The 22,681-nt window shown below is 47.6% G+C and overlaps 1 protein-coding gene across 3 annotated transcripts in view; it reads left to right on the top strand.

Moving 5' to 3' along the window:
* LOC307205386 (laminin subunit beta-1-like) overlaps nt 1-21,510 on the top strand; it is a 67,551-nt gene extending 46,041 nt beyond the window's left edge. For all 3 annotated transcript variants that reach the window (XM_079957689.1, XM_079957687.1, XM_079957688.1), the window contains exons 21-35: nt 1,361-1,592; nt 2,466-2,629; nt 4,243-4,467; nt 5,682-5,896; nt 6,006-6,102; nt 7,540-7,918; nt 10,679-10,863; nt 10,957-11,198; nt 12,183-12,386; nt 13,418-13,562; nt 14,557-14,764; nt 15,456-15,597; nt 16,210-16,386; nt 17,748-17,895; nt 19,759-21,510. In XM_079957689.1, the coding sequence (XP_079813815.1) occupies nt 1,361-1,592; nt 2,466-2,629; nt 4,243-4,467; nt 5,682-5,896; nt 6,006-6,102; nt 7,540-7,918; nt 10,679-10,863; nt 10,957-11,198; nt 12,183-12,386; nt 13,418-13,562; nt 14,557-14,764; nt 15,456-15,597; nt 16,210-16,386; nt 17,748-17,895; nt 19,759-19,892 (2,897 nt within the window). In that variant the 3' untranslated portion in view covers nt 19,893-21,510. The remainder of the gene's footprint in view (nt 1-1,360; nt 1,593-2,465; nt 2,630-4,242; nt 4,468-5,681; nt 5,897-6,005; nt 6,103-7,539; nt 7,919-10,678; nt 10,864-10,956; nt 11,199-12,182; nt 12,387-13,417; nt 13,563-14,556; nt 14,765-15,455; nt 15,598-16,209; nt 16,387-17,747; nt 17,896-19,758) is intronic.
* The last annotated feature ends 1,171 nt before the right edge of the window (nt 21,511-22,681 follow it).

Raw genomic sequence — 22,681 nt, 5'->3', positions numbered from 1 at the left:
AGAGCTGAAGAAGATTGGAAGAAATTTAAGATTTATTTACAAAAATACTGTAATTTGGTTGAATGTTAAGGAGGATGCTAGATCATAAATAATTGAGCACCACCAAATTAGGCGGAATTAGGACGATAAGTGAGATTGAGGAAAATATAAACCTTTTGGAGAATTATTAGATTATATTCAAATGAATGGGATACAAGAATCTAAACAAGATGATAAATTGCTGGCAAAATTTACAATGATGTAAGTGGGAGCGGGAGACGCGAGGGAGTCCAAAGAAGTTATGAAACTATGTTATGATATATGTTATACTGTTTATTATTTCTGTATTTGTATTTAAAAATCTTAATAAATAAATATATATATATATATAAAAAAAATCTGACTAACTTAAGCCATATCCAAGCCATACATCTATGATACCACTTTTAAGCAGTCACGACTTCCCCCAAAGAATTGTGGGAAATGTAGTTTTGTTAAGGCTGCTGAGAGTTGTGAGGAGACCCTCCCTACTTCCCTCACAGAGCAGCAACAATTCCCAAGCTCCTTGATCGTTGAACCACTCTGGGAATTGTAGCTGCGTGAGGGGAATGGAGGTGGGTGGGGGTCTCCTCACAACTCTCAGCACCCATAACAAACTACAGCTCCCAGGATTCTTTAACGGAAGGCAGGAATGTTTATCATAGTGCTTCAAAAGCATGGTGTGAGTCGCTCTCTAGCTTTAATGTATATTCCCTTCAAAAAAGGAGAACCTCTTCAGGTTGGGATGAGGAGATGGGATTAAGTAACCATCTTCATATTGATTATTATTATTATTGTCCCAACTTTTCTCCAAGGAGCTCAGGGCGGCCTCTTTTCCTCTCCAATTTTACCCTAACAGCTACCCTGTGAGGTAAATATTTCCGCACGGGCAGCCTTGTCTTATTAGTCTCTTGCAGCAGAAACAATCAAAGGCCTTGTCCAGTACCTAGAAATTGTTAGTCTTTAAGTTGCCACAATACTCTCTAGTGTCCCCCCCCGCCCCCCCAGGTCTGTGTGAGGATTTGAACCCAGGGATTCTGGGTCCTAGGTCAACATGACCACTGCTAGACTCACTTAACGTTGCTGCCACCCCACCCCATTATCCTTTCACCCTGTCAGCCTGGGTGGTTACTACTAGAGGTTAAGGAGCTGTGTTTTGGAAGAGCTTCCTGACTTGTGGATTTGGCAATAGCTGCCACATTGAACTCTCTGAAACTACCCTGCGCCAGGAAATTGGGCACAATCTCCATATTAGGGACTTTCCAGAGAACTGTGCCATAATTTCTAATGGTTAATGCACCCTCACCTGTCATGCTGAAAGCATTGGCCCTTGTCCCCACAGCCTGCGCCTGTTCCCCCGAAGGCTCAGTCTCCAGGATCTGCGAACCAGTAAGCGGGCAATGCCGGTGCCAACATGGTGCCATTGGACGCCAGTGTGACCAGTGCCCACCAGGCCAGTGGGGCTTCCCGACTTGCCGGCCTTGCCACTGCAACGGGCACTCGGAGGAGTGCGACTTGCACACGGGGGCCTGCCACCGGTGCCGCGATTACACGGCTGGCCGCCATTGTGAGAGGTACGCATGTGGGATTTGTGGGGAAAATGTGACGGGATCCCATCTGCAATAAAATGTTGCAGTGTGGAGGGCTGAGTTCGTTATGACTTGGAAAATGGGATGGGAGTGGGTGGACAAGCATTGACTGACAGAGTCCCTTTCCTTAGGGAGATTGGTGCTGGTATTTGACAAGAAACACTAAATATTCCCCTTATTAAAGAGTTTCATTGCAGCAGGTTGGAAAAAAGACAACAGTCCTTTTTTGTCAGAGTTAAACAGCTCCTCTTCCCACATTTTTCCACCTCAAGTATGGATGTTCTGCCCAGACACACACACACACACACACACAGAGAGAGAGAGAGAGAGAGAGAGAGAGAGAGAGAGAGAGAGAGAGAGGCAGAGAGGAGATACCTTTTTTCTGAATCATGCAGCACAGCTTGGTCCCCTGATACCAGCCTTCAAGGAAGAGATTAGAGCAGGCACTGTTAGCTTGTTTTAGGAGGAAACAGGGAGATTCTACAGGAAGATTACTGGAGGACAGAGACACTGTGAGAAGGATTGAAAGGGGAGGAAGCCTTAGGCCGGGAGTATATTGTGAAGAGGCTAAACTGTGGGATGGAGCGTCAGATTATACTAATAAGGCTTATAATGGGGCAAAACCAGCTGTGATGAAGAGTGGCCAGGAAGAATGGGTGATAATTTGACATATGAGGTGCATATTTTTAGGACCCACCCTACTTTTGTGGTTGTAAGTAGTTTTGAATTGTTTTTAATATTGTGTTTTTAATTGCTGGACATTAGGATGAAGGGCATGTAATCAATTACCACTAACAACCACCACCACCACCACCACCTAAGGTTGTTCTTTCTTCTCCTTTTTTTACCCCATCACAGATGCTTGGATGGTTACTATGGAGACCCCGTCTTGGGCTCAGGGCAACAGTGCCGTCCCTGCCCTTGCCCTGGGTATCCAGGGTCTCGGCACTATCACGGCATCTCCTGCCATACCGACAGGGAAACCAATCAGATTGTTTGCCTTTGTGCTCCAGGCTATACAGGTAAGCCGTATCGAAAGGGCAAGGGATGCGGTTAAATAAGTTGCCATTTTGAGGATACAGCCTCTGTAAGACTGTCCTCTAGCACACCTCCACTGCCCTTTCAGACTGCCGCTGTGCTCCATGAAGGGTTGTGACTCAATTGCACAGCATCTTCTTTGCATGCAGAAGGTCCCGGGTTCGACCCCTGACATTTCCACGTAGGGCTGTGAAACACCCCTGCTTGAAACTCTGCAGAACTTCTGCCAGTCAGAGTAAACAGTACTGAGCTAGACGGACTAATGCGCTGAATCAGTCTTATGATCCTGCTATTATGACGTGTTCAACCGATGACTTACAGAAAAAAGAAAGCAGTTTTCAGCCTGTGGGTCCCCAGATGTTGTTGGACTGCAACTCCCATCATCCGTGAACTCTGGCCTTGCTAGCTAGGGGTGATGGGAGTTGTAGTCCAACAACATCTGGGGACCCACAGGTTGAGAAAGGCTGTGCTAGATTATGGGCATTCCACATGTTAGGCTGGTGGCACAACCAGCGAATTTACCGAGTCCCTGATAGGCTTTCATATTTGTGACTAGTTGACTGCATTCAGCTTGGTGGGTTGTAAGTTGTGCAGGCCTGCCCTGCAGCCTGGATCTATCTCCCTTTCTCTTGATTCTCTCCACATGTAAACACATGAACCACTGAGCCCCTGAACCTAACTAGCAGTACAGTATTCCTTCTTGCCTTGAATTCTAGCATCTCCATGCCCCTGCCCTTCCTAGACCCACCTCTACCCTTTACCAGAAACACAATAGAATTGGTTGATTGTGAAGAGGTACACAAAAGGAGGTGAAGGAGCTCCCAATTTTTCTGACCTGGCAACAACCTTTCTAGTTGTCGTGATAAATGTCGGCGAAAACAGTTCGACAGAGTTCCACTTCCCATTGGGCCATAGTGAGAAAAGAGGAGAAATGGCCATCACTAAGTAATTATGTGTTCTGTAGGAATGGATTTAGGCACTAGGAGAGGATATATTGTTTAGTTACTGCCCTTCCTTGCTGATGTGAGTGAAATCAGTAGAGTGCCATCGTTTGCTAAAACAAGGTTGATTTAACCTTCTAGAAATAATAATCCAGAACGCTTTAAGGAATACTGTTACCCCTTTTCTTCACCTTAAAAACAACAATCACACATTGTTTTGTGAAGAAATAAAAGTAGCATTTACTTACATAATCCAGCTCTTGAAGCCGCAGTTACAGAAGCAAAATGAAGGCAGGTTTATAACTACTATCTAAGTTACAAAAGTATAAAATGCAAGTTACAAAAGTTACAAAAGTACAAAACGCAAGTTCAGAAATGGTGTCTGAGCTGCAGAGCTCAGACACGTACGTTTGGTCAGCTTGGAAGCATGATGAAGAAAGAGGCGGCTGCCCAGGCAGGAAGGAAATATGTAGGGCTACAGCTTCCTGCCAAGGTAAACAAAGGAAGTGATCTCATCGAGTTCTCTCTCACAAAAGCCTTGTGATCCACAACCCCTTCGTGTGTCCATCTAGAAAAGCATGTTTTGTTGGTCTGACTGCAGTGATGGTCTACATGTCCTTCTCCCACCCCTCAATAATGTCCCATGTCTCTGGCAGGACCACGGTGTGACCACTGCTCGCCTGGCTATTTTGGAGCCCCTGAGCAGGAAGGTGGAGCCTGCCGCCCCTGCCAGTGCAACAACAACATTGACCCCAGCGACCCCGAAGCCTGTGATCCGCACAGCGGCCAATGCCTTCGCTGCCTTTACCACACTGGCGGGCCCCACTGTTCTGAGTGCCAGCCTGGCTACTACGGCAATGCCTTCCAGCGTAGCTGCCGACGTGAGTAGGGTGGCCGGGCCTGGATTGTGAGGATGGCTGGGAGGAACTTGTGATTTGAGAATGAGAAGTGGTGTTTGGCAGGCTTTGTTGTGGCTGGGGGGGCCCCATGCAGGCTAGAGGAAGGAGGGTGTGGCAGGCTTGAGTAGATCTGTAGTCCATGGAACAGGGCTGACCCTGTTCATTAGGTAGAGTGAGGTGGTCACTTTAGGCAGCAAATGTTGGGGGTGGTAGTGAAGACAGCAGCAGCAAGATGCTGGAGAACAGAGAACAAATAAGAGTTTGCTAGTGAAGATAAGCAGGGTTGATGGAAATTGAAAATGTTATTCTTTGAAGGAGAACTACCTGATAACAATTTACAGGTGGTATTTTAACACCGAGTAGGCTTGCTAAGAGGGACGTGGGTGGCGCTGTGGGTTAAACCACAGAGCCTAGGGCTTGCCGATCAGAAGGTTGGTGGTTCGAATCCCCACGACGGGGTGAGCTCCCGTTGCTCGGTCCCTGCTCCTGCCAACCTAGTAGTTCAAAAGCACGTCAAGGTGCAAGTAGATAAATAGGTACCACTCTGGTGGGAAGGTAAACGGCGTTTCTGTGCGCTGCTCTGGTTCGCCAGAAGCAGCTTAGTCATGCTGGCCACATGACCCGGAAGCTGTACGCCGGCTCCCTCGGCCAATAAAGCGAGATGAGCGCCGCAACCCCAGAGTCTGGACCTAATGGTCAGGGGTCCCTTTACCTTTACCTAGGCTTGCTAAGATGTATAAGACTGAATCAGATAAGTGCTGGAGATGCAAAGAGGTTGAGGGAATGTTCTTTCACATGTGGTAGGCTTGTAAAAGGGTAAAAGAGTACTGGGAAATGATCCATAATGAATTGAAAAAATGTTTAAAAGTACTTTCACCCAAAAAACCAGAGTTCTTTTTGTTGGGGATAATTCACACTGAAATTCCCAGGTGTCAAAAAAGATTATTTATGTATGCTGCTACTGCAGCCTGTGTTTCGTTAGCCCAAAAATGGGAAACGAGCGAGGTCCCAACTAAAGAAGAATGGAAAATTAAGCTGACAGAATATGCGCAGCTTGCAGACTTAACATATAGAATTAAGAGAACAACAAGAACATACGTTTAGAGAAGACGGGGAAACATTGATGGAATATATGGGGGGAAATTGTGTACATTTGAAAACACTGGCAGCATTAAGATAAATTCTCTTTTCCCAAGGCTGTACCTGCAACGAGCAGGGGACACTGCCCTCGCACTGCTCCAAAGGCATCTGCCACTGCGATCGAACTACAGGCAATTGCCCCTGCCGCCCCAACGTGGTAGATAAGAACTGTGACAGGTGCACCCCCAACTTCTGGGGCTTCGGCAGTGACGTGGGGTGTCAGCCGTGCAACTGTGACCCTGCCCATTCGTTACGGTCGGACTGCAACATGGTAAAGTGGCCGAGCACTTGAGAGCGTTACCCTAAGAGGGGGAGGCACCTGGGCGGCTCGTGCACCAGTGTGCCAGCCCTACCACCACCTCAACTTTCCCTTTCTTCAGTTCACAGGGCAATGCCATTGCCAGCCGGGCTTTGGGGGCCGCGTTTGCTCCCACTGTCAAGAAGATCACTGGGGAGACCCGGAACGGGAATGTCTAGGTGAGTACGAGTGCGCAGTGCGAGCGAGAATCTTCCGCTCCAAACATTGTGCGTGGTTGCTGCGTTGTGAGGTCAGGTGATTGACAGATGGCTAACCCCACCCACCGGTCAAATTTGGCCCATGAGGGCTAGGGGATCTGGATGAGTTTCCCCACCTCCTGGCATTACAAGCTCAAGTTCTCTGACAATGCCTTACTTGAGCTCCCTGTGCTTCTCTGCTAATGGTGGTAATTAATGCCCCAGTATTGTTGGCCCTAAAGAAATGCCTCCCTTGGTCTATTGACCGGTAGGCAACTGTGCAAGCTGATCCTTCTTTGCAAGTGGGATAACCGCTGCTTTTGCCAAGTCTTCCCACAAAAACACATACGGGCTGTGTATCTTTAGCATATTGAACTATTACGATTGCTGCGTTGTTTTAGAGTGGTGGTTCTTTCGTGTGTGTGTTTTAAACATCTTTATCGAAAGTTCAAAACGTACATACAGTGGTGCCTCACAAGACGAAATTAATTCGTTCCTCGAGTCTCTTTGTCTTGCGGTTTTTTCATCTTGTGAAGCACCCCTATTAGCGGATTAGCGGATTAGCGCTATTAGCGGCTTAGCGGCTATTAGCGGCTTAGCGGCTTAGAAAAGGGGGGGGGAGGGAAAAAACTTGCAAGATTCGCAAGACGAAGCAAGTCCATAGGGAAATTCGTCTTGCGAAGCACCTCAAAAGACGGAAAACTCTTTCGTCTAGCGAGTTTTTCGTCTTGCGAGGCATTCGTCTTGCGGGGCACCACTGTAATTATATGTGCACTAAACATGGTGAGATGTAAATAAAAGAGAGAGAAAGAAAAAGAGAAACAGAACCTGTGTAGAAGTGGAAATGAAAGGGGGGGAGGGGGAAAACCCCCAAACTGTATACTTTACAAGCTTGTTATTGTACTTCACCAGATCTTAACCTATTACGGTATTTGTAAGAATGGATTCCAAATATCATTGAATTTGTCCATGGCAAGTCTGCGTTTATATGCAAGTTGTTCATATGTTGCGAGTTTATAGAAGTCTTCAATCCAATTGTAGAATATAATAATAATAATAATAATAATAATAATAATAATAATAATAATTTTTTTAAAAAAATATTTATGCACCACCCTCCCCAGCCAGAGCTGGGCTCAGGGCAGCTAACACCAATAAAATCACCAATAAAACCACAGCAGGGAGCCGCGTTGTTATTTTTCCAGTTCATCAGTATCAGTCTTTTTGCTGTGGTAAGGGCACAGAGAGTCCACTCGTACTGTCTTTCTGTAATGTTTTATAAGGTGTGTTTTAATGGTGTGTGCTTATATTTCAATGCGGTGCAGCTGGCTTTTGTACCGGTTTGGAATGAAACGGTATGGAAACAAACTAAAGCCAAAGCTTGCTTGGGGAATGACCTCCGGTTTTTGCCCCCTGCAGCTTGTGAGTGTGACCCCACGGGGTCTGAGAGCCTGCAGTGTGATCGTCTCACGGGACACTGCACATGCCAAGGTGGCTTCACGGGGCCACGCTGCGACCAGTGCCGGCGCGGCTTCCAGCAGAACTTCCCCCGTTGCTCCCCCTGCCACCCTTGCTTCGGCCAGTGGGATGCGGTTCTGGCACAGCTCTGGGAACAGCTGCGGAGGCTGCAGGGCACAGTGCAGGCCCTGAAGGAAGGGGGGCCCATCCCTGCGGCCAGCAGCAGCCGCATGCGCAACCTGGAGGACAGGCTGGGTGATGTCGAGCGGCTCCTTGGAGACGGCAGCAGTCCAAGCACTCCCCTGTTGCGGCAGCTCAGTGCCCTTCTGGAAGATACCAGGTAAGGAGACGTGAGGTAGAATTGGAGGGAAGCAGAAAAAGGGGAAATGGTCTGTTGTTGGGGTTTTTTTAATTATTATTACAGTGGTACCTCTGGTTACGTACTTAATTCATTCCGGAGGTCCGTACTTAACCTGAAACTGTTCTTAACCTGAAGCACCACTTTAGCTAATGGGGCCTCCTGCTGCTGCCGCGCTGCCGGAGCACAATTTCTGTTCTCATCCTGAAGTAAAGTTCTTAACCCGAGGTACTATTTCTGGGTTAGCGGAGTCTGTAACCTGAAGCATATGTAACCTGAAGCGTATGTAACCCGAGGTACCACTGCAATGTCTCTCGTATTTTTTCCATGTAACATTTTTCCAAATCAGTTTCATTTGTTGAGACATTGGGGGGGGGAGGGATGGAGGAGGGAAGATGGGGGGGTCGGGTGGCGATGTTTCTATTTTGCTTAATGTATGTAGGGTTTGGTGTCAGCGTTGCTCGTGCTATTCATTTGTGTTTCTTTGGTGGTGAGAGAGGTTGGGCTGTTGTTGTTTTAAGAAAATTATACAGACAGCAAAACAAAGACGTCTGAGTTAACATTGCCTTTTACCAATAAGAAATAATAATAACTATTACGATAATGAAAATACTAAAAAATACATTTACTTCCCCTTTTGAACTTCTATTCTGGTTACAATATATTACTGTTCTATAAGAATCTATTATATCCTTTGCTGTCCCATATATTATTTTATTTCCCAAATTCAACCTAACCCTCCCCTCCTCCCCACTGCTTCCCTTCACCTGTGTGAGATCTTCCCAACATAATATTTTTTCTAGTTGCTTTCACAAAATAAAATAACATGAAAACTTATAAATTATAATTACTTCTTTTGTCCTTACACGCTTAAGTTGTTAAGCGTGAAATGGTCTGTTTTTTTATTTGGTTTGTGCATGCCAGAAATTGAAGGATTTGATAACCTTTGTGCTTCAAGTTTTTCCTCTGTGGGCACATCCAGATTGAAAAACTGATTAACAAGTATCCACTCCTGGACATCTTAATTTGGGGTGTGGGGATAAAGGAGCTAGAAGTTATAGAATCACGGAATCATGGAAATGTAGAGCTAGAAGGGACCCAAGTGTCATCTAGTCCTACGGTGCAGGAATCTCAACTAAAGCATCCCTGACAGATGGCCCTCCTCTGGCCTCTGTTTAAAAAAACTTCCCAGGAAGAAAAGTCTACCACCTCCTGAAGGAGTCCGTTCCTTTGCCGAACAGCTCTTACTGTCAGAAAGTTCTTCCTGGTGGTTAGTTGGAATCTCCTTTCTAGTAACTTGAAGCCATTGGTTCGGGTCCCAGCCTCCAGAGCAGAGCATAGAATCATAGAATCATAGAATCATAGAGTTGGAAGAGACCACAAGGGCCATCGAGTCCAACCCCCTGCCAAGCAGGAAACACCATCAGAGCACTCCTGACATATGGTTGTCAAGCCTCTGCTTAAAGACCTCCAAAGAAGGAGACTCCACCACACTCCTTGGCAGCAAATTCCACTGTCAAACAGCTCTTACTGTCAGGAAGTTCTTCCTAATGTTTAGGTGGAATCTTTTTTCTTGTAGCTTGGAACCATTGCTCCATGTCCGCTTCTCTGGAGCAGCAGAAAACAACCTTTCTCCCTCCTCTATGTGACATCCTTTTATATATTTGAACATGGCTATCATATCACCCCTTAACCTCCTCTTCTCCAGGCTAAACATGCCCAGCTCCCTTAGCCGTTCCTCATAAGGCATCGTTTCCAGGCCTTTGACCATTTTGGTTGCCCTCCTCTGGACACGTTCCAGTTTGTCAGTGTCCTTCTTGAACTGTGGTGCCCAGAACTGGACACAGTACTCCAGGTGAGGTCTGACCAGAGCAGAAAATGTGCTTGCTCCATCTTCCATGTTTAGATAGTTGAACATGGCTATCATATCTCCTCTCAGTCTCCTCTTTTCCAAGCTAAACATACCCAGCTCCTTCAACTGTTCCTCATACATCGTGGTTTCCAAACCCTTGACCATCTTCGTCACCCTCCTCTGCGCACATTCCAGCTTAGAGAGTTATCTGTACATACCAGCTTAGAGAGTTATCAGCACTACAGTTCCCAAAACCATTAGACAAAAGGCGTGGTGGTGAAAGAGCTCTATAAACCAACAAAAATTGGTAATGCAGTCCTATCCACCTTGTATTCTTCCCTTGCCACCCAGCTTTGGGGACATGCAGCACTTGAATCATTTTGCGTGCCTTATTTCTATCCTGCTTTTCCCACTCCCGACAACCCTGTGAGGTAATAATAATAATAATAATAATAATAATAATAATAATAATAATTTTTATTTATATCCTGCCCTCCCCAGCCGAAGCCGGGCTCAGGGCGGCTAACAACAATAAAATAATACAACATTCTAAAATCATTTCATTATAAAATTAGTTCAACTCAAATTGACGGCAACCATTAGGCTAAAGTTCTGTGAAGAATGCCAAAGGAGGGAGTCAGGCTGTGCCCTGGCCAAAGGCCTGGTGGAGCAGCTCTGTCTTGCAGGCCCTGCGGAAAGATGTCAAGTCCCGCAGGGCCCTAGTCTCTTGTGACAGAGCGTTCCACCAGAACGGAGCCACAGCTGAAAAAGCCCTGGCTCTAGCTGAGGCCAGCCTAACCTCTCTGTAGGTAGGCCTACCAGATAGCGCTTTGCCCAACAAGCGCCGCAGCTGAGTTGGATATACATGCTGTATTCCTTCCCACCGCTAGGGCGGACACAGATGAGCTCTGGCAACAGCTGCAGGCTACAGACTCACACCTGGACGGCACCGAGAAGGAAGCTGGCGGGCAAAAGAAGCGTCTGAATGCGCTGAGCCAAGAGCTAGGGGAGCTCAACCGCACCATCAGCTACCTCAGCAGCCAGCTGCAGAGGATGACAAACGCCAGCTTCAACAGTAAGAAATGTGGGGGGCAGTATCCGGGCGAAGAAGGATCTAGGCACGGGTCACGGGGCCACCCCTGAAATGTAACCTCTTTTGTGCCGGCAGAGTCTTTCCAAAGCATCCTGGGATTCTTCCAGGAGTCACAGCTGGCCCAGCAGCGAGCGAACAGCTCCGTCCACGGCTCTCAGAGCCCGGTGGGTCAGTCCAAGCTCACGCATCAGGCCACCGTTGAGCTCCTGAGACGCAGGGGGGATGCTTTCCGCAAGATGGCAGCTGCTCAGCGGAAGTCTTTGCGCGACCTCCAGAAAAAGGCCGGCAGCCTCAGTCTGAGCAGGATCAACCAGAAGGCGAGTTATTATTCAGGGCGAGGGTGCGGGGCAAGAGAACGGAGGGGGAGCAGAGAGGTGTTTGTTAGAGAGGAGAGCTGTGGCCTGGGTGATAGGGATGGAGTGGAAATTCTGGATCAAAGGGCTAATTTGCGCTTTCTGAAATACGGGTTGGGGTGGTGGTAGCCATTGTTTGGAATTTGTCCATCTCATAATTTTGCAGTCCCATTCTCCAGCTAAGTCATGCGTACAAAGATGCATGTGCTAGGATAAAGTGTGCATGTTATTAGTGGGGGAAAAGATACAAAAACACATTATATTAGGGAGCGGTGCTTTGTAAAGATGTGCATATGGTAAGCCTCCAACTTACACACATTTAACTAGTGTGCATTTCGCTTTACATCCATGGCAGGAAATCAAAATAAAATGGAAAGTGGGGCAGGGTTCCAGGAAAAATGATTTTGGCCATCCCGCCTGAGCTTGAACCCAATCGATTTTGACTTTATGCCATTTTGGCTTTAGGCACGATCCCTGGAACATAACACTTGCATAATGTTATGTTTTTAATGTTTGAAGTTTTATCGCTTTATTATTATTATTATTATTATTCTATTGGGAGATGCCCAGAGTGGCGGGGGAAACCCAGCCAGATGGGTGGGGCAATAGCAATAATAATAATAATAATAATAATAATAATAATAATAATAATAAAAAATTATAAGTTGTTCTGGGACTTACTGCATTGGGCGGGGGAACAGAATACAAAACGCTGTATATAAGGGTAAATTTGCATCAAAATTTGCTGGTGAATCTTTATGGGGAATTGTTTGAAAAATATTTGCAGGCTAACATGGAAATGTGGAAATGGGGGGAGATGAGAACCTCACTTTCTCCTGCCCCCAGTTCTGGCCCTCCTTTCTCCCGTTCCATTTTTCTATGCAAGGGATGGGGGCTTTCACCAGACTCCTGTTTCCCTGCACTGATCTTGGACTCCTCTTGCTCTAGATCTGCGGTGCTTCTGGAGAAGAGGGCTGTGAGCAGACCCCGTGCGGAGGGGCTTCCTGCCGGGACAGCTTAGGTCAGCGGCACTGCGGAGGCCCCGGCTGCACTGGAGCACTGCCTGTGTCCATGAAGGCACTCTCTACAGCTCAGAACATCTCCAGCCAGCTGGAGAGCAGCGCAAGGCACCTGGGCACCATTGCTAGCAAGGTACAGTGGCAGCAGAAGTGTATGTAAACAGGTTAAGAAGAAACGGCATTCACGTTGAGGCAAAGATTTCACTGCAGATTTATTCAAGGGTTGGGCTCCTGTCGGCTTGGGACAGAAATCTTGTGTTTCTCTTAAGGATGGGAAGTTTCAGGACGGTGAAAGAGAAAGCGAGGCCTTTTTTTTCTTTCCCACCCTCCTGGGATCTTCTCCCGCTCAGCTACATAGTACTTTAAAGGGTTTGGGGCTGACTCGCAGCTGTACACCTGAGCTGTCTAGCAGAATGGTGAAGTTTCCGAAGGGTGGGAGAAGGCAAAAGTGTTTTGCTTTCCCCCCTTTCCCTCCCTGAAATCTGCCTATATAATGAAGGTAGGGGATTTTCTTTAACTTCATGGCACACAGGGGCGCCTTGCCCATAGAGGCAAGTGGCGCAGGGCGCCGGGGCGCCAAGTTCTGGAGGGTGCCAGGGAAGAGGCAGAGGCTGGATGCGGCGCCTCCTGGCATCAGCTCGCTGCCCTTGCCCCCCTCACTGAAGCAGCACCACGCCCGGAGCCTCCGCCTCTTCCCCAGTGCTTTGGTGCAGAGAACCCTCCGGCGCCCCCCACCACATTTCTGAGAGTTAACCTTTTTACGACGCTGCCGGCTCTATGAGACTCACTTTTTCCCTCCTAAAAAGTAAGGGGAAATGTGTGTGCGTCTTATGGAGCGAATGCAGGCTGCGCGGCTATCCCAGAAGCCAGAACAGCAAGAGGGATTGCTGCTTTCACTGCGCAGCGATCCCTCTTGCTGTTCTGGCTTCTGAGATTCACAATATATTTTTTTCTTGTTTTCCTCCTCTAAAAACTAGGTGCGTCTTGTGGTCTAGTGCAACTTATAGAGCGAAAAATACGGTACTTAAGACGGCCCTGATGGCACGCATCCTCTCCAAACATCTTCCCTTCCCCCTTTTCCGCTCTACTCCACTCCCCACAGCTGACACAGCTCATTGCCTGGCTGTTTGCTTTGGGATACTAAGCTTCAGTGTTCACTCTTAGGTGCAAGAAATTCAGGACTTGGCGCAGAATGCCAGGAGCCATGCTCAGGACACTCTGGAGCGTGCACAGGGGGCCCGGAACCGTGTGGAGAAGTCGACGGCCAAGCTGCGGGAATTTATCCAGAGGATAAAGGACTTCCTAGCAGGTAGCAGAACATCAGGCTTGCTCTGAACACCAGTCCAATGTGACATGCAAAGGGATGGATGCGGTGATGTTGTTAATCACCTGCCCTTTGCCCTAAGGTCCCAGGGCAGCTTACAACGATTAAAACACAATACAGTGGTACCTCGGGTTAAGTACTGAATTCGTTCCAGAGGTCCGTACTTAACCTGAAACTGTTCTTAACCTGAAGCACCACTTTAGCTAATGGGGCGTCCTGCTGCCGCCGGAGCACGATTTCTGTTCTCATCCTGAAGCAAAGTTCTTAACCTGAAGCACTATTTCTGGGTTAGCAGAGTCTGTAACCTGAAGCGTCTGTAACCTGAAGCGTATGTAACCCGAGGTACCACTGTATTGAAAACATTTTTAAAACAGCTTGCAAAGGGGCGGGCTGGGGTGGGGGAATATACAGGTTATATAGGCAAGTATATTTGCACTAAGTCATTCTGTGACAATGTTGGTATTTTGATATCTAGATTTAGGGCCGTGTGTGTGTGTGTGTGTGTGTCAAGGCAGGGCCGTTTTAGCATATGCTCCTCTGGGGTGCAAAGATCCGCCCAGCACCCCCAAATTTAGTTTAGCTGCCCCCAAGGGGGGGGGGGAGGCAAAGCTGTTGACCCGTTTTTAGGGGGATGTGAACTAAAAGTTGTTAAGCTTTTTGGGGGGGAGTGGGGAAATCGCTCACCTGTAACAACGACGCAACAGAAAAAAATGCTTCTGTTTCCTGACTCGGGAATATTTAACGCTACGAGTAACAGAGCAACAGAGGGGAGGGCGTTGACTTCTGCTCCATTGCTTTTCACTGCCGCCGATCGAGAGGGACCGGTATACAGTAGGTATACATTTGGCACCCCCCAGAATCTGGCATCCGGGTGTGCAGCACCCCCTGCACCCCGGGTAAAGACGGCCCTGTGCCAAGACCTACATGGGTGGATGGGAAACAAGGATGGATAGTTCCAGGCCTGTTCTTGTCTCCATAGAGGAAGGTGCTGATCCTGAGAGCATTGAGCTTGTGGCTCAGCAGGTCCTCAACATCTCCCTACCCAGCAGCCCTGATCAGATCAGCAACCTGATTAAGGACATCCGGGATAGAATCAGTCAGCTGGACGGGGTGGACATTATCCTGAATGACACGGTGCACAGCCTGAACCGTACCAGGGAACTCCTGGCAAAAGCGGAACTAGCTAAGTGAGTCTCTATGTTGGTGGAGGGGACAGACCCCCAGATTTTATTTTTGCTAATTGAGCTTTTTTATGTTAATCAAATTGCATATCTCATAATGTCATAATTTGTTCAAGTCCTGATATCATAGCAATATGCACCAGCTTCCGGTCATTACTGGTAAAAACTGGCTGGGCAATGGGGCCAGTTTTTTTGCAGTGTTATAATTGTATCCTGGAAAAGCTAAAACAAGCCCCAAGAATTGTAGCCAGCTCCTCTGCAGTGCATGTGAATGTGATTTGGCATGAGTTGTGAGCAATACCCAAAACAATAGGTGTCAGTGGTATCGTGTATTTATCTTTATGTTTTTAAAATATGTTGCAGATTGCTTGGAAAACTTTGTGTAATGAGTGACTAATGAATCTAATAAATAAATAGTGTTAATATTAATTGTTAGGGTGTGCCATTTTAGGAGGATGAAGCTTACTTTTTGCAAATTTATTCCATGAGGGGGTCTTTAAACTACGGGGGGTTGGGGGTTGGGTGTGAGGAATTCCAATCTGCTATTTTTTGTGATTGGACAACACTTAGCTTGGTAAGTCTACGTTTGACGAAGAAGCATATAAAATGCTTTTGTCCTTAAGCCACAAAAACGTGTGTTGCAGTAAGATTGCTAGTCTTTTCCGTGCTCCAACTCTCTGTTATGCTTTATGCCCAGAGGGCGAGCGGAGGGTGTGCAAGAAACCATCACAGAAACACGCGCGGCACTCAATGGAACAAAGGTCAAACTGGAGGCAGCAGAGCAAGCTATGAATAAAACCAAGGAAGCCATCCAGGCTGTGACTGGCCGCGTCAGACAGGTGAGATGAACTGAACCACCTGGCAGCCAGCCTGGTGGTTAGAAAAGCTTCTTTAAACATTTCCTCTACTCTTTCAGAGAGCAGCGTAACAGCAGCAGCACACTGCTCATCCACGTTAAACCACGGTTTATTTCAACCAGTGCAATGCCACACTATGGCCACCATGGCAGAGACATGCCAGGCCAGTCAAAGAGCAGACACAAGGCCAAAACAAAAGTCGGTTTGCAACAAAACTGATGGTGCAAATGTGCCCTGAGATTGTCCCTTCCTTCATGATTCTACCCAGTGATGGGCTGGGGACAAGGTGTGGGGCTGCCTTGCTCTCAGGTCTCCCCAAGGCAGAAGGGAACTGGTAATGATGCAGGCACAGCAGCAGAGCCAATCCGAGGCTCCAAACTGTGCCAAGCCCCCCCCCCCGTCTTGCTCCTCCCCCTGTAACCGGCTGCAACACACAAGTGCTGGGAAAACAGGAGAGCAATGCAGCCCCACTTCCACAGTTCCATCGGCTGCCACTGCTGCTTCTTGAAGTGAAAAGTTCTGCCCAGGTGGGCTTTCCTCTTTTTCTCAGCAGTCAGCGTTTTGACTGCGCCTTGCGGTTTTTCTTTCTCTCAGGCCGGACGCAAGCTCGAGAAATTGGTCGACGCAGAGTCGAAACTGGAGAGCCGCCTCAAAGGTCTGGCGCAGAACGTGAGCGCATTGCAAAACAAGTCCCAGAACAATCAGAAACTCGCCCAGGAGGCCAAGGGAAAAGCGGAGCGCGCCACCACTGCTGCGGGGAGGCTGGAAAACGTGAGTGTCCCTCTTCCCTCTGATCACCACCACTGCCAACGGCTACTGTGTCAATTTGCCCACACGTCTCTTGCCATGGACATAGATGCCAACACTCTCCATGGCTCAGATTGGCATTTTTCCTGCCTGCCATCGGCATCAATTCCTTCCACCTTCTTCCATGACAACACTTCCCTCATAACCACTTTTTTAAAAGCAACTCTCCCCCCCCCCAAAAAAAAATTAGAAACCCAAATTCAATTTAATAATAATAAAGTTTATTATGCTACCCATCTAACTGAGTTGCCGCAGCCACTCTGGGCAGCTTCCAACAATTTATAAAACCACAGTACAACATCAGGTATAAAACACTTCCCTATACAGTCATACCTTGGGTTGCGAACGCTGCGGGTTGCGCGTTTTCGGGTTACGGACCGCGCCAAACCCGGAAGTACCGGAGCAGGTAACTTCTGGGTTTCAGCGCTTGCGCATGCGCAGAAACACTAAATCATGCTATGCGCAGAAGCGCCGAATCACATCAGGTGTGTGCGCAGACGCGGCGCTGCGGGTTGCAAACGTGCTTCCCGCACGGATCATGTTCGCAACCCAAGGTATGACTGTACAGGGTTGCCTTCAGATGTCTTCTAAAAGTCAAAAAGTTGTTTATTTCCTTAATGTCTGACAAGAGGGTGTTCCACAGAGTGGACACAAATACTGAGAAGGCCCTCTGCCTGGTTCCCTGTAACCTCACTTCTCACAATCAGGGAACTGCCAGAAGGGCCTCAGAGCTGGACCTCAGTGTCTGGGCTGAATGATGGGGGTATATAGGGCTGAAGCCCTTTAAGGCTTTAAAGGTCAGCACCAACATTTTGAATTGCGCTCAGAAATGTACTGGGAGCCAATAGAGATCTCAATAGAGATCTTTTATGACTGGTGTTATACGGTCCTGGCAGCTGCTCCCAGTCACCAGTTTGGCAGCCGCATTATGGATTAGTTGTTGTTTCCAAGTCACCTTCAAAGGTAGCCCCATGTAGAACACATCACAGTAGTCCAAGCAGGAAATAACCAAAGCAAACATTGTTAAACCAAACATTGGCCTTCAACAGGGGGGTTGTGTCATGGCCTGATCTAAGGTGAGTCTTCAACTGCAGCTGTACTACTGTACAAATATATGGTAAAAAAAATATTAAGGAATGGATCCGCAAATGCATGCTTAAACTGAAAGTGGGTCCTGGGCTGGCATGGCTTACTGAACTAAACTGAAGTGAATCTCATGTGAACTAGAGGAATCCAGCCAAATAATTGGCTAGAGCGTTAGCACCTTGTTAGCGTCCCTCCAAGCCTTTGCTGTAGTGGTGAGCTTCAATCTCTTGTGTCCCCAGGAGGTGGAGAAAGTGATGAAGAGATACCAGAAGTTGCAAGAGGAAGTGGACAAGCAGCCTCAAGATGCAATGCTCAGGCTGAAAAACCTCAGGGAGGAAGCCCAGAATCTCTTAGACAAGGCCACGGGCAGCAAGAGAAAGCTGGAAGGTAGGGACACCACGGGTGTGGTTGGGCAGGATCCCAACCTCAAAAAATATATATATATTTGGTGTTAGAAATGTTTACTCTAAAGGCAACCCCCCCCCCCTACTGACACCGCTGTATGAACACAGCCTGTGTCCTATTTTGGTGTGCAAAATAAGGGAGAGGAGAAGCAGATCTCCAGTCGAGCCACAGGCATTCTGAGCTGGGAAAGGGATGGTGTGATGCTTCAGCAGGTGGCGTGTATGTTTTTGGGGAGGTGGGGCCTATATAGCAGGGTGTCTGGAGGTTTTCAGGAAGTTACAACTGAGTGCATCGGGCACAGGTTTGGCATCAAAGGAAGACAAGACAGGCAACTCCCCATTTAGGTGGGGGTTAGATTCTGAGGCTCTGCGCCTTCAAGTGAAATTGCGTGTATTCGAAAAACCATTGGAAAAGCCTGCAAGCACCCTCTAACCCTCTGGAAACTCCTTTGAAAAACCAGCAGACACCAAACTCCACCAGAATTGTTCCCTCCAAACCTCCTTGCTCAAGCCCCAACACTCCTCAGGCCTCAACAGTCAGTGCAAGGGATCATGGGATTGCTAGGCGCTTTTTTCCACACCTTTTTCGCCCCCTTCTGGGCTGGTTAAGGGCCCTTTTGCCATTTTAAGAGTCACTTCTGGGTTCAGCGCGCATGCACATTCACGCATTGGTCGTTGCCTGTAACAGTAAGTTGGAATGTGTACAGTAGTTTGGAGTTTTCAGAGAGCCTCACACATCATTATTACCGCCCCCCCCCCCCCATGTTTTGCGGATGTGGCTGAGACTGAGAGATGGTGATGTGTCAGGGCTGAGACTGAACCCAGTAAGTGGTACCTCGGGTTAAGTACTTAATTCGTTCCGGAGGTCCGTTCTTAATCTGAAACTGTTCTTAACCTGAAGCACCACTCTAGCTAATGGGGCCTCCCGCTGCCACCGGAGCACAATTTCTGTTCTCATCCTGAAGCAAAGTTCTTAACCCGAGGTACTATTTCTGCGTTAGCGGAGTCTGTAACCTGAAGCGTCTGTAACCTGAAGCGTATGTAACCCGAGGTACCAGTGTACATAGCTCAGCTTCATGGGTGCTTTCTCCTGTGGCACATCCTTTTCCACTCCCTCTCCATTAATAATGATAATAATAAATTTTATTTATACCCCGCCCTCCCCAGCCAAGACCGGGCTCAGGGCAGCTAACACCAGGTATAAAAACAATTGATTAAAATACAACTTAAAAACAAGATTAAAGTACAACATTAAAATGCAGCCTCCTTTCAGTAGAAATTCAAATCAAAAACTTTTTGGGGATGAAAACATCAAATTTTCAGCAAGGCCAACTATCCAGACTGGTCCTACGTGGGCCAGAAAAAACCCAGGGAAGTCCCCAAATAGGAGTTCCAACACAGAAAGAGAAAGGAAGTAAGAAAGAGGGGGAGGGGATCAAGTTGATTCCAAGCCAAAGGCCAGGTGGAACAACTCTGTCTTACAGGCCCTGCGGAAAGAAATCAGATCCTGCAGGGCCCTGGTCTCATGAGGCAGAGCGTTCCACCAGTGTTGAAAAGGCCCTGGCTCTGGTTGAGGCTAATCTGACTTCCTTAGGGTCCGGGACTTCTAGGGTTTTGCTATTTATGGACCTTAAGTTCCTCCGCGGGTCATACCAGGAGAGGCGGTCCCGTAGGTACGAGGGTCCTAGGCCGTGAAGGGCTTTAAAAGTCAAAACCAGCACCTTAAATCTGACCCTGTACTCCACCGGGGGTCAGTACAGCTGGAAAAGCACTGGGTGAATATGAAAAACTGTTGTCACCAGGGCCTTGATCTGTCTTAAAAAAAATGCCTGCCTCTTCTTTTCAGAGCTGGAAGGGCGCTTCGAGGCCAATGAGAAACAAATGAAGGAGAAAGCAAGCGTGCTGCAGAAGCTGGAGGGACAAGTGACCGAACTCCTGCAGTACATCCGGGACAAAGCCACGGCCTATGCTACGTGCTAGGGGCCCTGATTCCTGCCAGCTCCGGACTCTGCCGCAATGGGGACCTCCCATACATGTCTCTGGCCATCTCCTCTCTCTGAGACCCTAGCTGTAGATTTGGGGGCCTTCGTGTAACCCTGTTCTTTTTAATCTCCACCTGATTGTACCAGTTAGGCCCGCCTGGGACCAGGCATATCAGGGCGATTTCAATGCCAGCATCTCATAGACACGCAGTTACGTTGCGGTGGTGCCGTTAGGTAAGTTAAGACTCCGGGGTTAATGGGGAAGGGCCGTAACCGTAGAACCTCTGCTTTGCATGCAGAAAGTCCCAGGTTCACAATCTCCAGCATTCTCCAGGTAGGGATGGGAAGACGCGTCTGAAATCCTGGCAAGCCACTGCCAGTCCATGTCGACATTATTGTGCCAGATGGGCCCGACAGTCTCGCTCAATATAAGGCAGCTTCCTATATTTTGTAATTGTCTTACAGGGCCGCTCTCTTTAGAGGGCAACGGGTGTTACCTGAATCGTAACGGTTACCATTTTGAGGTTCCTTCTAACTTTGTGATTCCACTTCAGATTCATTATGATAAGCCCATCTTTCTTATTCTCCCTAGATTTCTGTCCTTAAGTCTTGCCCTGACGGCATCTGTTTGGTCCACAGGCTGTCCCAGAACGGTGGCGGGGGGAATAGAAAGCCTTATTCCTGCAGATTATCTGCCCCAATGTGTCCACACCAGCTCAATAAATGGATGAGTTCCCCTCTGGGAGACTTCTCGTTGCCCTTGGGCTCTTTTGCTGTTGCCGTGGAAACAAAGCACCCAGCTGCTTCGGCCTGCAGCCTCAGGCATAGACAAGGGATGCAGAGTTCTACCTGTTTTATCAAGGGTAGTGGAAAATTGCCTGTGGCTTTCAGTTGCCTCCTGAGGTTTCTTTAACCTCAGCAAAGAAATATATTTAGTCCTGGACTTGACGCCCCACAGCTGCCCCCCTTTCTTGTGAAATGGATGATGTCACACAGAGCACTTCCCCTCCCACCGAAAAATGGTTCTAGTCAAAAGCGGTATGATGTTCAGCACTTCCTCCGGGAGTTCCCTCCTATTCCACTCAAGATGGAGAGATTCCTTCTTCCCACTTCCTTTCCCCTATGTGAATTTCCTCAGGATACTAATGGTTGCACAAATAGCTTTCAATAGTTGTTTGTTTGTTTTCTAAGATGACACAGATTCATAGAAGGTGTCTGTCAACTGCTATTAGTCAACTCTTTTGAGCAAGTGAAGGTGCGTCGCACCCAAGAAGCACCATTTTATTTGGGCAACTGAGAATTAAAATAAAATAAAAATCCCACAAGCACATCTTTCCCCCCAGCCTGGCAGTAAAAATATAATAAATTAACAATTTGCCGTCTTTTCATTATACCTCAAATAAGTTGTGTGAGACTCCTCACAAGATGGTAGGGTTGACCTTGACTCTTTCTTCCTGACCTGCTCCTCCCATCTTATTGATCCAGAAGGTATATGGGGAAGTGTTGCGTATCAGGGGAAGACAGTGATTCCCAACCACAGACATTCCCTCCTGACCAGCATCTCTTAAGAGAGGTTTAGCTAATCCTTCATTTTAGTAATAAACCCCTTGACCCTCCTGGTTTTCTGGTGTGTGTTTGCATCTCTGTGACTGATGAAGGTGGTGGTATCATGTCCTCAGAACAGCAGTAACAAAAGACAACTATTGCTATACCTTTTGGTCCTAACAAAGGGCATTTGGGAGCCCCTGTTTCCACCTAGCCCAAAAAGGGGCTCCTATTCCTTCCAGAGCGGTGTGTGTGGATTCTGTCCACAAACCGGTATGAGACTCAACATCAAACTTCTCCCAGCCACTGATCAGAGCCAGGGATTTAAGGGTGGATGAATAGTGGAAGCCAGATGATGTCCCTGGTGATGGCATGTGGTGATGGTGTAGGGAATTATTTCCTTGTGCCTGGCTGCTAGCAGAAAGAGGAAAACAATGTGTCACATACAGTATGTTCTCTCTTCTGACAGTTCCTTCCAGGCTCTAGAGCTGGGAAGTTAAGAAGAAATGGGCATGACAACCTCCACATTCCTTTGTCATTGACACAGCTGAGTTGTCAACTGTTGGCAAGGCCATGATGGGTAATGACACACTCAGGCGCCCATCTGTGCACAGCTTCCTAAATTTTATTAGGAACACGCTGTTTTTTGTCAAAGCACTGCTGCGTGAACCGGGCAGACATCCAGATATGCTCTCTATACCGTAAGGACACTGGGAAAACACTGCTTTTATCAATTTCTCCTCAGCACTATTACTTTCCATAATATGCAATTTGATAAGATAGCAAAAAACCGAATTCCTGTTTTTTCAGATGAGAACCAGCTATCTTCCACATTTTATTAATCCCCCCGAAGGGAGAAGCAGTTTGCCAACGTGATGCTTTAACATCTTTCCCCTTGCACAAAGGCCAGCAAGGCATATGCAGAGTTGCCCTGGCTGGGACTGACACGTCCAACATCACATGTTGGCTGGTTTGCAAATGTGAGATTTGTGCCCAGGGCCACACACACAAATGAATTTATCATGTCCTATGGCTCTGTGATGCCTGGGAATCGACCTCTTAAAATGGCAAGGCATCTTGTGACACTTTAAAGATTAGCACATTTATTGTGGCAAAAACTTTCCTAAGCCACAGTCCACACTTCAGCTTGATGCATCACCTGTAATCCCATGGGATGCGGAACGGGGACATACAGTAGTGAATATATGTTTGCCAATTCCAGATTCACTTTGTGCATCTGAT

This window comes from Podarcis cretensis, assembly GCF_951804945.1.
Source record: "Podarcis cretensis genome assembly, chromosome: 2".
Taxonomy (NCBI): Eukaryota; Metazoa; Chordata; class Lepidosauria; order Squamata; family Lacertidae; genus Podarcis; species Podarcis cretensis.
Note: the sequence above shows the minus strand (reverse complement) of the source record. Positions and strands in the feature narration are given on the sequence as shown.